Here is a 15,216-nt window from a genome sequence, read left to right as displayed (position 1 = left end):
AATTCAATTGTCTATAAAATGCACAAATAAGTTGCTAATTCTTTGAAAAATTCTTTAGTATGGACATAAAATATACAATCAGGAAGGTTTTTCATTTGACTGAGTATTGATAACTCTTCACAATGGAGTATTAGTATCTCTACCAATGGTTAGAAAATACACTTTTTTTATTGCATATTCTACATGTTGTCTTCCCTTTCTTGCCCATTTAAAGCTTGTTTGAAAAAAAAGCCTTGGCTATAAAAGCAATGTGTTGGAATGTGCTGCAATATTATTGACCTGTCCTTGTTTTCTTGGCAACTTAGCTGGAGTATTTTCGCCAAATGTTATGATTTTATATGATTTGAAGTAATAAAACATGATGCAGTCCCAAAGTGGTGACCTTAGAGAATTTTTTCTCTCTAAAAATCCATCACTATAACTTTGTAACAAATCTTAACTGTAAAAGTATTTCAATTTTCCCAGCTGTTTTTGCAATTTAAGCATATTTTGAGACATGTTTTTTCCCATCTGTGCTTTCATTTTTATACTTTGTTCAAGAATACATGCCAGCCAAATTCCTACACAAAAGATAGAATATTTAATAAAAAATTCCAAGAAGAATCACTGAAATGCTATCAGTTAAATAGTCCTTCTTTCAAACATTCCCTCTCCCTTGTATTATCTTTAAGATAGTCATTGATCGAGCTGATCAAGTCATTGATCAACTTACTCCCTCAAAAGCAAAATTTCTGAAAATGCATCACTAATAGTCAGCTACTAGGTTTTAACATTTATTTTATTTAATAACCACAATGTAATCATGGTTAACACAGTTCTCATAATATTCATATATGATCTGAATAAAAAAGAGATTAAACTATATCTATTGCCGTGGCAAGATAGAAATCTGGCAAATAATCCCTGTTTCACCTTCCAGATTTGAGCAAAATATTGAAGAAGACAGACATGCTGTTCAAATTACCAAGCCTCCTGACTGATGGCTGGGGAATGAGGCATTCATTCCCATGTCCTTCCCTCTTTCAAACCTCTTTTTTACCCTAGCTATTCTTCCCCCTTCAGAAACTGAGTGTGCTACTGCTTACAAAGAAAGGAGGCTCCTTGGCAGGAGCTGATGAATAGTTTCTACAAAGAAATGTGCCACAAAGACCAGCAGTTCTGCAAAAATGGCTGCTAATCCTCAATGTTGTCAGCCGGGCTGTGGGAACTGGAGCCCTGTTAAAAAAGTTCTTCCACCACCCTGTCAGTGAAACCCAAGGCCTTTGCTTGCCAGGGGTATGAGTGGGAACATGTTCTGCTGTCACTAAGGTCAGTGCGAGATGGTGAGGCATTTTGGATGAAAGTCATTCTTTTACTTTTTGAAGAAGGATGAAAGTAAGCACCTGCCACTAAGAAAAAGTTGTAGGGGTGTAGCTGTAAAAAGTGCTAATTACTACAGTTTGGCATTGTATGATGAAGAGAGAGGGGAAATAAGCAGAGAGGGATCAGTGCATTATCTTGGTTCAGGTCGGAAAAAGATTTTATGATGTGTACATGCAGAGAACATACAAAAGTGGGAGAGGATTAGTGAATATGAAGAAAAAACCAGAAGGGTTTTATGTAATCATGCTTTATAGGATTTTTAGGGAAAAAACCACAAGAAGCTCCAAAGCCACTAAATAGGTCATTATAATTTTGATGCTTCATGTTGCTCCAAATTAGAATAAATGAGTCAGATAATAAAACTGGCTTTAAATATGAAATCCCTTTTGGTATTCACATTTCATGCTTTCAAGTAAGAACAGATATCATATTCCCTAAATTACATATTTAATATTTTTTAAGTTAAAAAACAGATGTGAAGACAAATTTAAAACTGGAGTCAAGAGAATACTTCAGTGATTTGGAAATCCCCACATAAATAAGAAATTATTTGAAAGAGATCAGATACTTGGAGATATGCTTATACTTACAGATATTCAAATAAGATAAATTATGAAAATACAGATCTGTGTGTCCAAACAAAACTGCTTTCTCAAGTTACAAGTACAGTGACAAGGGGTATAAAAATCTGGTAACCAGAACCACCAGATGCCTTAAATTGTAATCATGGGTTTTGCATACTGTATTCAGAGCAACCTTACATCTGTGTGTTTGAACTGGGCAATTGCCTAAGCCCACCATAAAATGTTTACCTTACCTTTAAGCCCAGAATTAACTCCTTTTCTAGTAGTGTGTTTTGGAATAACTCAGTGATAACAATTTCAAAGAAGTCCTGCAGTTCTGCAATCCTATATGCAAAGATGACTTTGCTCAGATTCTCATTCTGCTCTCCCTTTGGTGAACAAAGAACCTTGAAGAATGAGGTTGAATACCCACAACTATTTCATGAAAGAATCAAAGCTCATGAACAATCTTTCTTTGTTGATCTATTTATTACTGTCTTCCTTTTAATTTTGAGCTTTTTTTTCTAAATTAAAGATGATGCAATATTTTCAATGCACTGACAGGTGAAGCCATATCCTTGATCTTGATAAAAGTGTTTCCATACTTAACTGTATACTGAGGCAAATAAAATGCATTCTGGAGATTTCACTTCATAGTCTTTTAACAGAGCTGCATTTGTGCAAAGTTTTTTTCAATGTTATCTATAATGATGTCCAGTCTTCCAGATTCAGTTGCTAAAGTTAATTTGACTCATAAATAATTTAATTCCCAGATATCTAGCCTTTTCAGAGGGATACATATTAGCTGTTATTCTTGGCCATCTCACTTCAGTGAAAAATTACTTATTTTTATCTATATAAAAGTCTGCAGAATTTTGCAAATGTCCTTTGACTATGGCGCACCAAATATCAATTTGCGTTGCTTTTTAAAATAAATTATCACTATATTCTGACATCTCACAGTGTAATGATCAAGGACTAAAGACACCTTACTACTACTACTCAATTAAAAGGCACTGATTGTTGTCCAACATAAAAGAAGATGTTGACCTAAAAGATGTCACCAAAGAATTAAAAAAATTCCAACATGTTTGGTCAAATAAGATTTGTCTGTGGGTGGAGAAGCTTTTGAAAATGAGGAATAGCATGGAGCAAAAGGTAACACTTAAGAATCAACCCTATGAATAGTGAATAACTCTAATTATCATAGTATGATGGCAATTGAAAATACCCATGTTCAATTATTATGCCAAAATCCAGTTGATTGTAGGCTTAATTCTAGTATTCAAAAAGATCATTATGCAAAGAGCATGTAAAGGCTTCCTAAAGACTGGTTTGAAATCTTTGTGGTAGAAAGAGAAGTATGTTTATGGAGCAGAACAGTGGATGTGGGTCAAAGTTTATGCCGGGTCAGAAATCTCCCTGTTGTGCATTGCAGTTCACCAGCTGCATGGGGAGACTGGAGTAAACAAACAAATGCTGCTTTGACAGTTTGGTCACACTGGGCATCAAGAAATAGTGGTCACTTCAAATGTAAGAATATACTACCAGTTTTAGATGTTTTGATTTCTTAATATACCCTGTTTTCTCCATTTGCCACTTTTAAAAAACAGCTCTGAAGTAGGAAAAATTAACCCAGTCCTTGCTTAAGTAATATTTAAGGGGAAAAGCTTAAATATTCAAAGCTGATAGATCTGCCCATCGTTCTTTAGCTGGTTGGAAGTGGAATGGTTATACCTGAACAGTAGTTTATAGAATATTAAATCACAAGATGCTTTTTCCCCACTGATATAGAAAATAGCCATAAAACGAAGTTCATAGTGTCTCATTACTACAAGCCACCATTCATATAAAGATAAAACTATTAAAATATTATTTTTTTAAAAATCAAGTTATCAACCTGTTTTAATATTCACTTAGATTAGGAATTGGTGATGTATTACTATTTGTGCTTAATGATAGTAGCTATTTTTTATTAGCTAGTATCCTCTTTGTAGGTAGAGCATGAAGCTCAAAATTTATTATGGTTCTCTTGGTAGAACTGTGTTGGAGTGAAGTAGAAGTTTGATTCTAGAAATTTCCTCAGTCAATGGAAACAAAAGAAGTCTTGTGGCCTGGATTTCATGAATTCAAACATATGCAATGACACATCAAAGAAATGTGAGATATTTGCAATTACTGACAAGAAATAAAGAAGTGTGAAGAAAAACCAGACTGCTTTTTCATAATCCAGGCAGGTAGAAAGAAAGATTTATGCAAAAGGCTACTTTAATTTTCTTCTTGCTACTTATTTTTCCTCATCTTCCTTGAAAGCAGGGTACTTTGTTATAAAATATCTGCTAAAAAAGCCATATTAGTTTAGACAGAAATTACTTCAGAGTCAAGTATTTTAAACAACTTTTGCATTCCTTAATATTAAGCATTTAAAGTATTTATAGGTTTTTCTACTATTTTGTGTCTTTATTTGAAATTCTCTCTGATAAAAATGCACACATAACAGTGTTAAATGACATCTGACCTCTCTGAATTCTAGTCATGTGATGAATAATAGCTTTTAAAATAGTTAAGTGTAAATACAGGAAGATGACTAAACTCCTAAACTTTTATCTTCTAAAAAATTCCCATCACTGCCAAAGCTGGTGAAGCTCCTCTGATGGTTACAATGGTGGGAGCACTAGGGGAGAAAGGCTTCCAAGTGCCCACAAGCACTTTCATCGCTGTACCTACTACCTACCCCCTGCAAATCTCTGTTCCTGCCTTTAGAAAATGAATGGCCACACATTCCTTGTCACATTTGGTTTTCCTCTCACAGAGCTTAATGTTGGGAAACTTAATATAAATACAAAGCAGACAAGGACAAGGACCAAATTTGTTCAGCTAGGCTGCCAGCAGGCTTACTGTACTACCCCCTTTCCAACATTTAAAGAATGCAACTATCTTCTCTCTTTCCTTTCCCATGTAGCTTGAGAATTACATCCAAGACAGTATGAAGAAAGAAATGGTAGAGATCCAGCAAACTGCAGTGCAGAACCAGACTGCAGTAATGATTGAAATAGGCACAAACTTGCTAAATCAAACAGCTGAACAGACCCGCAAATTAACAGATGTTGAAGCACAAGTAAGTAATGAATTTCAACCTCAAAATGCTTCTGCTTCCCAAATACTACAGCCATACATTTAACACTGTTGAGTGTTACATGCTTCTGTTCAACAATTAGAAGTCAATCGTTGTGACCCACCGTTCTACCCAACTTAAGGAAACATTAGTATTTGGTAATACATAGTTCCATCTCAAGATCAGTGCTGTCACTGGAGTGATTTTCATTACAGTAGCATTTTAAGTAAGTCTAGAAAGCCAACTGCTAAATTAATCTTTAAATAGAATGTATTTAAAACTACTATACTATATATCCAGGCATCAGTTGGGTCCTAGTGTGCTTTATACTCACATTACTCTCATTACTAATCTTAGCTAAATGAGTCTCTTCAAACTGTCTTTGCTCCATTTACCAGCCTAACTGCTTTTTAAAATGAAATCTTTCCTTTTTTGTTTTAACTTATCAAAAGAATGATGTCTTTTTAATTAATGTTTTCACAGATAACTCTAAGTGGGTAACAGTTCATTTCCAGCACAATGCACTGCATTATGGTAAACAAAGGGACACATAAATCTGAGATTAATAAAGAAAAAAGAAATTAGGAGACTGCTAGAAAAGTATATTCACACAGAAGTAAACTTGTCTACTGTACATTTGCTACCTTCAAGCAAAAACAAATGTGTTTTAATTGAAAAGCATTAAGTACAATAAGACATTCTGTTAAATAGAATGCAGATATTAGCAGAAGGATAAGTCCAATCTGTGTAGAGTGGTATGTATTTGTACTTTCGCAGATATGGTAGGAAGATGCAGATCTTTAATTGCCAAAACAAATAATGGGTATATCATGCAGCACATAATATTTTGTATAATATAAAAAGTATGCAAAGCCTAAAATCCATGTTAGATGTTTTAATATCTGTAGAATTCATCCAATGAATCAAATTGAATTTTTTAACCTAAATCAAGGCTTCGTGAACTCTTTGATAAACTGAAAATTCATAGCTTATAGGCATACTGAGCTGAACTTTTATTGTATTATTCAGGAGCCTAATGTTTTGCACATGTTGAGAGAATGTATTTATTAATTCACAATAATGTCTTTATGGAAATTACTCAGTTATTTTCTGCTTAGAGGAAGAAAATCATCACTGTAACTTTCCTTCTCTGCTTGAAATTACTGGTGACTGGGTTAAGGGCTTAATTAGCAACATAAGGAAATTAACCAAACAATTGCTCTCTCAAGGACACTTACTTTTGGCAATAATTTTCAATTACACTTAAGTGTGAAATCATGTCCTGAATGACTGTTTAACATGAAGGACATGAGTAATCAATTCTTCCTGTCAAGGAAAGCCAAATTCTGTTGAATTAAAAAAAGCTATTCTAAAACAATGAGAAAATATTTCTAGAAAACTTGCCTTAAAGTAATGCAATACAAACCATAGAGTATCACACATGTTTCCCAGTATCTGCATTTCTTCATTTAAAGATGTAAATAAATTGTAAACAATGCATAGAAAAAAGGTAATATTAAAATGCAAAGAATGAATTGACTAAAGGGTGGTCACTTTAGTTGATTTGCTTCATGTGTTTCATGAAATATTAGTCATGTGTTTCACATGACAAACACTTCAAAATATAATTTGGGATTGAATAGGAGAGAACAATCAAGTGATTTTACAACTGTGCCAGGATTTCAGCTAGAGACTTACTTTCAGCACCAGATGGGCAAAACATCTCAACTCATTCTTTGAGCAACAACTGTCACAGTTCCAGTAATGAAATAAGAATTATCATAACAGAGGGGAAGGTAAAACAACAAAGTTGAAGTACACAGTAACTCTCATCAGAAACAGCGTACTACTGAAATATTCCCAATGATACAGTGTAATAACAAAATCAGTTCAACTCTGTGTATTCTTCATTCTGATTGAATGAACATTTGTACCAAAATTGTTTTTAAGTATTGAAAAATTTTTTAATCATAGGTGTACGTAGAGATTGACATGATTTCGCAACATAACAAAATGACAATTTATTTAAAAGACATATCTTTTAAAAGAAATTTCTTTTTTTGTAAATTTTTTTTAGATATCAAACCAGACAACCCGACTTGAACTTCAGCTTTTGGAACACTCTCTTTCAACAAACAAACTAGAAAGACAGATTTCAGATCAGACCAATGAGATAACTAAATTACAAGAAAAAAACAGGTAAGTTTGTACAGCCCAATGAAATGCTATTCCATGAAGTACCCTTCTAATAGTTTTAGAAACAAATCTACTCAAGTAGGAAAATAAGGGTTCGTACACAAGCTCTCCAAACTGATTACAAAATGTTACCCACACTCATTACAAAGGTCATATATTACTTAAAGCCTAGGATATTTATGTAGGTTTATTCTTGTATTCTGTTCATGTATTGTTCTTCACTATCTAAAGTTCTCCTTTATATGAGGAACTTAAGGCTAAAACTGAAGCAGTACTTCTGTTGTACCCAATTTATAATCTTCTTTAGACTTTTCCATATGAATTTGATGTAACCTGATTCAAACTAATCGAGTGTAACCACATCTCCAAAATTTTATTTCCATGTAGTACATAGCTATCCTAATGATTAACCAGGTCATTGCTACAATTTTTTTACCTAATGTAGCAAGAAAAGTAAAGCACTGATCATATTCAACGTTCCTCAAGAGTCCATGTTTTGAAATTGACCAAAATCCAACCATTACTTCTATCCTCTTCTGTACTCGGCTGTGGTCCAAAGGCTCATACCTTTTTTCAGCTAGCTTCGTTTCCATATCACCACGGTCTTTTTTTACTTTTGGCAATAAATAGTTTACAGAGGAATCTAAAAGCAGCAATAACAGTAAGTTTTCTCCTTCAAAGCAATGAGAACCATATGTGCAAAGTGATTTTCTTTGAAAGAATTAGCTTAAGAAACCCAGGAGACATGTTTTGACATTTTTGTTCACTACTCTACTACATTTATGTATGTTCCCTAAAGGTTTTATCTACCAACTTAAGAAAAACAAGCATCCTTATCAAATGGAAAGCAAAGGAAACACTGATTTTCAAAAGGTCATGTTTTTTGGTGTTGAACTCAGCAGACTTTAGACTACCCTCGTAACATCCACATAAAACACAAAAGCATTGTTTCTCACTTAACAAAATACAATCTGCATTGAATTAATCTGCTTGAAACATAATTATATATAAGGTTCAGGATTTTTTTTTTTTTCAGTAACAGCAATAGATTTTAGGTGAATTTCTCTCTTCTGGCTATGCATCTTTTAAGATCAGCTTCCTCAGAGTCTTTATCAGAACAATTAGCAGTTGTTCCCAGCCACTTACCCAATGTTCCCAGCAAGCTACCTAATAATACCAGCTCTAAAACTGGAGAAAGGTAACCTATCTTCAAGTAACTATTTGCATGTTTCCCTGCCTTAATGCCATAACATTTATGTTAAGTATGTGTTTTATTATAGGATATTTTAAATGTTCATAGTTAGATCTTTAAATAAGTTCTATCTTTTAATAGGGTAAACCCATGATAGCTTAGTCACTTTATCTTTCCTTTAATAATGTTGAATTATCAAACACCCAATTATTACATTTTTAAAGTCTGCAATACACACTGTATAGATAATGTTGTTTATTAGTGCACTTACATAATAAATGAAAGCATATGTATCAAACTAAACTTTCATTTAGTTGTCTACTGCTTGCATAGCATTAGACAATGAAGTTGAGTGTTCATGAAGAAAGAAACTTATACAACATGCTTGATTCTCTTGTCATCAGCTCAAAATTGTTTTTGGAGAGCCTAATTGTAATCTTTCATTTAGCTTTTTAGAAAAAAGAGTTCTTGAGATGGAAGACAAGCACATGCTTCAGCTGAAGTCAATAAAAGATGAAAAAGATCAGCTTCAAGTCCTAGTAACCAGACAGAATTCTATTATAGAAGAACTAGAAAAACAGCTAGTTACAGCTACAGTAAACAACTCAGTTCTGCAAAAACAGCAACATGATCTGATGGAGACAGTTCATAGCTTGCTTACTATGATATCGACACCAAACTGTAAGTCAAAGCAGACATGCGTATATCATTTCCGTGCTATTTCCTAATTTGTGTACACTGGTACCTACAGTCTTACAACTAGTTCTGACACACTTCTGCTTCTCAAAAAGTCTGTATTTTTTGCCTTAAATTTTGCAACCGAGTTAATTAACCTACTTCTTAGGGGGTGGGATAAACAGCCATATTTATGTGATTTCTTTTCAATATTTTATTTATCTTCTCTGGTTTACTTATTTTCTTAACCAATTCTCCAGTGGCTCAACAAAATACAGAGAAGCCAAGCATTATTCATCTCACATGGCATTCACATGTGTGGCATTGTACACTTGCTTGACCATATATCTAGGTGAGACTGCATATTGTAGGTCTGCAACTTTTCTTCCTGGCTCACAGAGATTGTTTCTGCCACCTCTCATTGCTTTATAACACAGAGTTTATCAAAGAAAGGACGAATTATAGTGGCTACCAAAGGCAAAGAAATAAGCACAGGCATAGTTTTTAGCCCCCCCAAACCAGAAAGCACCAGGCCTGGGCAGCAGGTACTCCCACAAGTTCTTCACCAAGGTATCCTTGTTCATCCTAAAAATCCCTCAGCCTAGCAAACCTTACAGGCAATAATCTCACCCTTAAATGCCTGACAACTCTGCAACAGATCATAGACACCAAGCATTGCTCTCAGATTTATGCAGATTCACGTGTGCCATAAAAACCCCACACACAATAAACTAAAAGTTATGGCTACACAGGATTTAAACATTCCCTGCCTTGAATTTGGTGTCTGATATGGAACTTGGACAGATTAAGAAGCTGTTCTAAGAGACTGTAGAATCTGGCACAGTTGCCTGTAAAGTTCTCAGGGCTGAAAATACAGAAATATACAGAACCCCTAAAGAAAGGATTTAAAATTAAATACTGGAAAAATATTTGAAGTTGTCATTAGAATTTAAAAGACAGTATAGGTGGTCTATGATATATTACTGTAAGGTGGATCACAGACAAGGAAAAGGGTGTTTGGAACTCCTCCTCACTTTTAGTCTTGTCCTATATGTTATTATCATAACATAGGTTGTAGGTTTTTCTAAACAAAGTAAATTCCAAGTTTTTTTGTCTTCATAACTGACGCTATTCCCTTAAATACCAAGGCTGTACATGTTCCTGCTGATGTTATCTGCTATGCTAGTGCACAAATAAGTAAACAAGTCAAAGTCATGTTGGCTACAGCACCATTAAACCCAGAGTGGAAAAAATAATGAGTGTTTGCCAAAAAGACAAAATTAGCAGGGAAAGCTTCTAAGACAGTATGCAAACAATAGAGTGTGGAAAAGCAATTAAAACACTGAATGTGTTATTTTTCTATTTAAGGCAAAGCACTTAAACAGGTAAATAATGAATAAGCAAGCCAAAAAGAACATAATAAGCAACTGTAATATAAGCACATATTTATATGGCATCTAAACCTTTGTAGTAACTGACTGTGATTGTTAGATTAAATTAAAAGGGAAAATACACAGAACCAACCCCAGAAGGGTCAAATATGAAATATCAGTCAGCAGGCGAAATGCCAGGAAATTCCAACCTCCATAGTTAATAAAGAACTGAACAAAAAGATGAACCTTAGATTGTTCTGTTGAATAAGAAGGCTTAGACATATGAAAATGTATTTTTTGCACAACTGAATTCCAGAAGGTATGTATCTCTAGTGAGTTGGGCTGACCTTCCAAGCTTCAGCTTGGTACATACAAAGTTGTTCCTGTTCAGCACAGGGGGCAAAAAAAAGAGCTTAAAACCTCTTAAGGGTAGTTCCACCAGTCTGTTGCATTATAACTCATTTGACAATGTAAGAGTACTGGCCAAAAGTCATTATTAACCTAATCATTTGCTATTTAGGTATGTATATAAATAGCAGTTAATGCATGCCTAGGTTGTAATGCATGTAGGAGTCCAGCAAGGGCAATGGGTGGAAGCAGAAACTGCTCAACTGAATGAGATGCAAAGTAACATCACACATAATAAGTACCTTGATCTGTCATTTCTTTCAGGACCAGACATATTTTTTGGAACTGCAATAAGCCAATTACAACATAAATTGATTCTTTGTAACTTTCATTCATCTCCTCTTAATGCCTTCAATTTCTATTGTATTTTTAATAGCTAAGAGCAAATTCATAGCCAAAGAAGAGCAAATCAGCTTCAAAGACTGTGCTGAAGCTTTCAAATCTGGACTGACAACAAGTGGAATCTACACTTTAACAGTTTCAAACACTGCACAAGAGAAGAAGGTAGGATGACTGTAAAGAGTTACCTAGCCATACTGCATGTTAAAGGTTATTTGATTGGGCAAATATGCAATTTTAAGGGCTAGTTATTAGTGAAGTTTACTACTTACCAGGTTTTTTTATAAGCTTTTAATCACTCCTAGATCTGAGTATCTTACAGGAAGAAAAAAGTCCTTCAGGTGAAATCTTGTCTCAGTTGAAATGAAATGAAATTTTGTTGTGTGCTTCGTCATGTCAGAATTTAATTCTTTTCTCCACATAATTAAAGTAATTAAATCAATAAAGTAGTGTAATTTCATTATAAAATCTGTAACTCCAACAGAGTTGCTCTGCATGATCAGCAGACTCCTGTCTCCTTTAATTTCTTAGTTCCTTCATATGCCCAAGGGGGTCTTTAGGTGGCAAAAGGAGGTAAAGTCAGGGGCATGGAAATCTCATGGATTTATACTCATGGAAGCAATCTAGTAGTACTGGACTCATGTATGGGTTTCAGTTCTTGTATCACAGAGTTTTAAGGATATTTGTGTAATAAGTAGATTAACAATTAGACACTGTCTAACAGAGAGGACTTTTCTGGGAAATACTGCCCTGGAAAATACTGCTACTGTTTCATATAAAAGGTGAGTTTGCTAGGGTTCACTAGATCAGTTTAAATTCCTCTATGGATATTTTTCCCCCTATGTATTTAACTGAAATGAACTTCAATGTCAATTTAAGTTGAAGCAGTATGCCATACCTCTGTAGAAAAGACCTTGAGCTAAAAAATGGCACTCATTGGATGATACATTGGATGCCTGACAGAGATGCTCCATCTATAGAAGTAAATAAAATGATAAAGCATTGGAGAGTATAATTTAGTTGAAACAATCAGTAGCATCTGAAAGGGAAAAAAGTCCCAGGTTGATTGTGAGTATAAAGAACCAAAAACCTGGAGCAAGCATTCAGAGAAGTGGGGCTCTCATGATAAAGGCATGGCAGGCTGAGGAGGCTAAGGGACATATGAATATAAAAAAATGCTTAATATATTTCTTAGAAAAATATGAAATAATTTTTTTATGTTTTTATTTCCTAATTTCTACTGTAGATATTTTCTTTAGACACAAATCGAAATATTTTACAGAATTCCTAAGGTTCTACTCTATTGCATTAGAAAAACTAACAGAGAATGTAAAAAAGCAGTGGAAAAAGAGGTGCAATGTGGAAAAGGAATTGGTAAAGCTCTGACAGAGAAAGCATTTTTTTTCCCAAGCAAAGGTTTAGAAATGAAGTTCACTGGTGACTAGACTTTGAAGTGCCAGAACTTCATTTTGCCCAAGCCAGACTGTGATTTTTACACTTAAAAAGCTCTCAGCTAAAGGAAATAAGCAATTTGTTTGGGTAAGATCTATAAAATACAGATAAAACCTGTAATTTTTTGTAGATATAATCCAGAGAAATTATTTGCAATCTGCTTCTCTGGGAAAAAAACCCAAAAAAACAACAAAAAACCAGCTGTCTTTCCTTCAGAATAATCTAGTCTAAAAACATCAATTTCACAGGAAAATGAGTTACATAAGATGCAATGAAATGTTTTATTGTACATGAAGCTGAATGGCATTTAAATAGCATAGATATCTAGAATCACAATTTAAAAAACTAAAGGAGATGAAAGCTACTGCATCTCCAAAGCAATGAAATGCAGCAGTCTGTTAGCAACTCAGGAATTACATTCCTTGGATCTCTTACTATGACTTGTCTCAAGCTTTAATCTTTGGTTTTAATTTTACTGTCAAATATCGTATACAGAGCATGCATATTTTCTAAAAGCAGACACAAGTGCATGACATATTACAGAATAAAAATTTGTCATAAACTTAAACACTTTGCATTTTCAAAAGTACAAATTTCCTAGACTATAAAACATTAAATCCCTTACATTTGAATACGGAGGCTTTAAATGCTTAATGCAAACATCCATTTTGGTAATTTACTAAGTTAAAAAAAAGTAGTTAAAACATAAAAATTTCACTTAGTATTAAACCAGTCATTTAATAATATTAAAGAATTAAAATCTTATTCTGTCCATTTCAGATAGAAAAAGACAGGGAAGGTTTTACTTACCGCATGACATTGAAAATAAGAGACTAAAAAGTTTTAACCTGATGCTGATTTTTTATACAAATATAAATGCATAAGAGGAGTTGTCAAGGGAAGTGAAGGTTAGGGACAATCAACATGTTACACCATTTTCAACTGTTTATGATGTGGATAGCTACTCAGACCAGGAAACAGAGTGACCTTTTTTATTTGCCAAAAGTGCTGCACTGCTGCTTATGTTTTTGTCTTTTCCTCTTGTAACACCTTCTGACCCAACAGGCTTATAAACAACTTCTGTGTAATCTGTAACCAATCCCACATTACTAATTTGTCTCCCATCATAATCCAAAACTAAGGAATTGCATATGACTACTGAGAGGAAAACAATTATTTAATTCCATTAATATTTTCAAACTTTCCTGTTCTGCAACCAGACAAAAGCTAATTCCTTTTAAAAACACTGAGGAAAACAGCAAAAGACTGCTGACATGAGGAAAAAGGGCAGAGGCAAAACTATGAAAACGCAATAGTTTAATGCTTACAGCAACCTCATGAACCAATTAGACTGTAGTTCTTATCTAGTCACATCTTTAGGAGATAGAGATAGCAGAATACAAAAATCATTGGACATAATGACTCCAAAGTGTTTGGACAGCAGCTGAAAGTGATGCAAAGGGTCACTGCAAAGATGTGGAAATTGCCCTTGCTTTGCTATAAAAACTGCTCTGGCTCTTCATCCTGATAACTCAGCCTGAGCCTTACCATTCCCAAAGTAGGTCTGAAAACACTTATACCCCAAATGCCCTCTTACAGTGCTACAGCTGCTGGAACTGTAACTACTGAAGCACTCCACAAGATACATCAAATACTCCCTGTTCCAATTTGTTGTAACTTGAGAGGCTAATCTCTTTATTCTTTTTGGCATCTGTTTGAAGACTCCTGCTGCCTGCCTAATCTTGGTATCTATTTTTATTAGTTTTATGAAATGTTACATATCTTTCTTTTGAATATAAAACCTAGAATAGGTTGAAAGGTCAGAAGAGTTCTCTTCTAATAGTGGTGTTAAAAAAAAAGACTTAGAGTTGATTGATATGAATTTTTTGGTGTGGAAAAATTATACTCCCAAATTTATGTAAACTTCTAAAAATTGTTACTGGTAAGAAAAATCTACATGAGGTTTTTATGGTCATCTCTTCAATTTCTCATTATGTTTTTCAGTTCCTAGTGAATTGCTTTTTCCTTTGGGAACTAATTTGCAGTACCCCAGCATTTATCTCAGAGAATCTAAAGTGTCTATTAAAGCTAGTTGTCTTACCACTCACTTAAAAAGTTGATACTACCTGTAACAGAAATATATTATGATAGACATTCACAGTCATTCACTATTTATGTTTTAATCTCATTAGAACAAAATAAAGAGCTATTTAAAAGTATTTATTTTTTCAAAGTATTAATTCCAACTAAATTGAAGTTCAGTCAACAGGCATAAAGGAAATTACACATAACATTCAGAAACATCAACTAACAACTACAATAGCAATATCAGACTGAACCCACAGCTCAAATAAATTAATACACGGCCTCCCACTGTACATAGCTAGAAACTACATATTTCAGAGAAAGGTGAAACAGTTCTATTGTCCATCTGGCTGCTTATACTGTTCTTTTAAGTGGGGTGAAGTTTCAGAGTCAACAACTCTATCTACAACTAGTGATATTTGATCATTGTTAAATCAGCTTTTTAACTTGTATTGA

At 34.0% G+C, this 15,216-nt stretch overlaps 2 protein-coding genes across 3 annotated transcripts in view; one reads left to right on the top strand and one right to left on the bottom strand.

The window, feature by feature from the left end:
* The window catches only part of MCPH1 (microcephalin 1), a 130,934-nt gene that overhangs the window by 62,833 nt on the left and 52,885 nt on the right, over positions 1–15,216 (bottom strand). The window lies entirely within an intron of this gene.
* Positions 1–15,216, top strand: part of ANGPT2 (angiopoietin 2) — a 41,677-nt gene that overhangs the window by 17,522 nt on the left and 8,939 nt on the right. Inside the window, exons 2-5 of one of the 2 annotated variants that reach the window (XM_005495962.4) lie at positions 4,888–5,043; positions 7,118–7,239; positions 8,877–9,109; positions 11,261–11,388. In XM_005495962.4, coding sequence (XP_005496019.1) covers positions 4,888–5,043; positions 7,118–7,239; positions 8,877–9,109; positions 11,261–11,388 — 639 coding nt within the window. The remainder of the gene's footprint in view (positions 1–4,887; positions 5,044–7,117; positions 7,240–8,876; positions 9,110–11,260; positions 11,389–15,216) is intronic. The other variant, XM_005495965.4, reaches the window with a different exon arrangement.

This window comes from Zonotrichia albicollis, chromosome 3 (assembly GCF_047830755.1).
Source record: "Zonotrichia albicollis isolate bZonAlb1 chromosome 3, bZonAlb1.hap1, whole genome shotgun sequence".
Lineage (NCBI taxonomy): Eukaryota > Metazoa > Chordata > Aves > Passeriformes > Passerellidae > Zonotrichia > Zonotrichia albicollis.
This window is presented reverse-complemented; position numbering and strand designations above follow the sequence as displayed.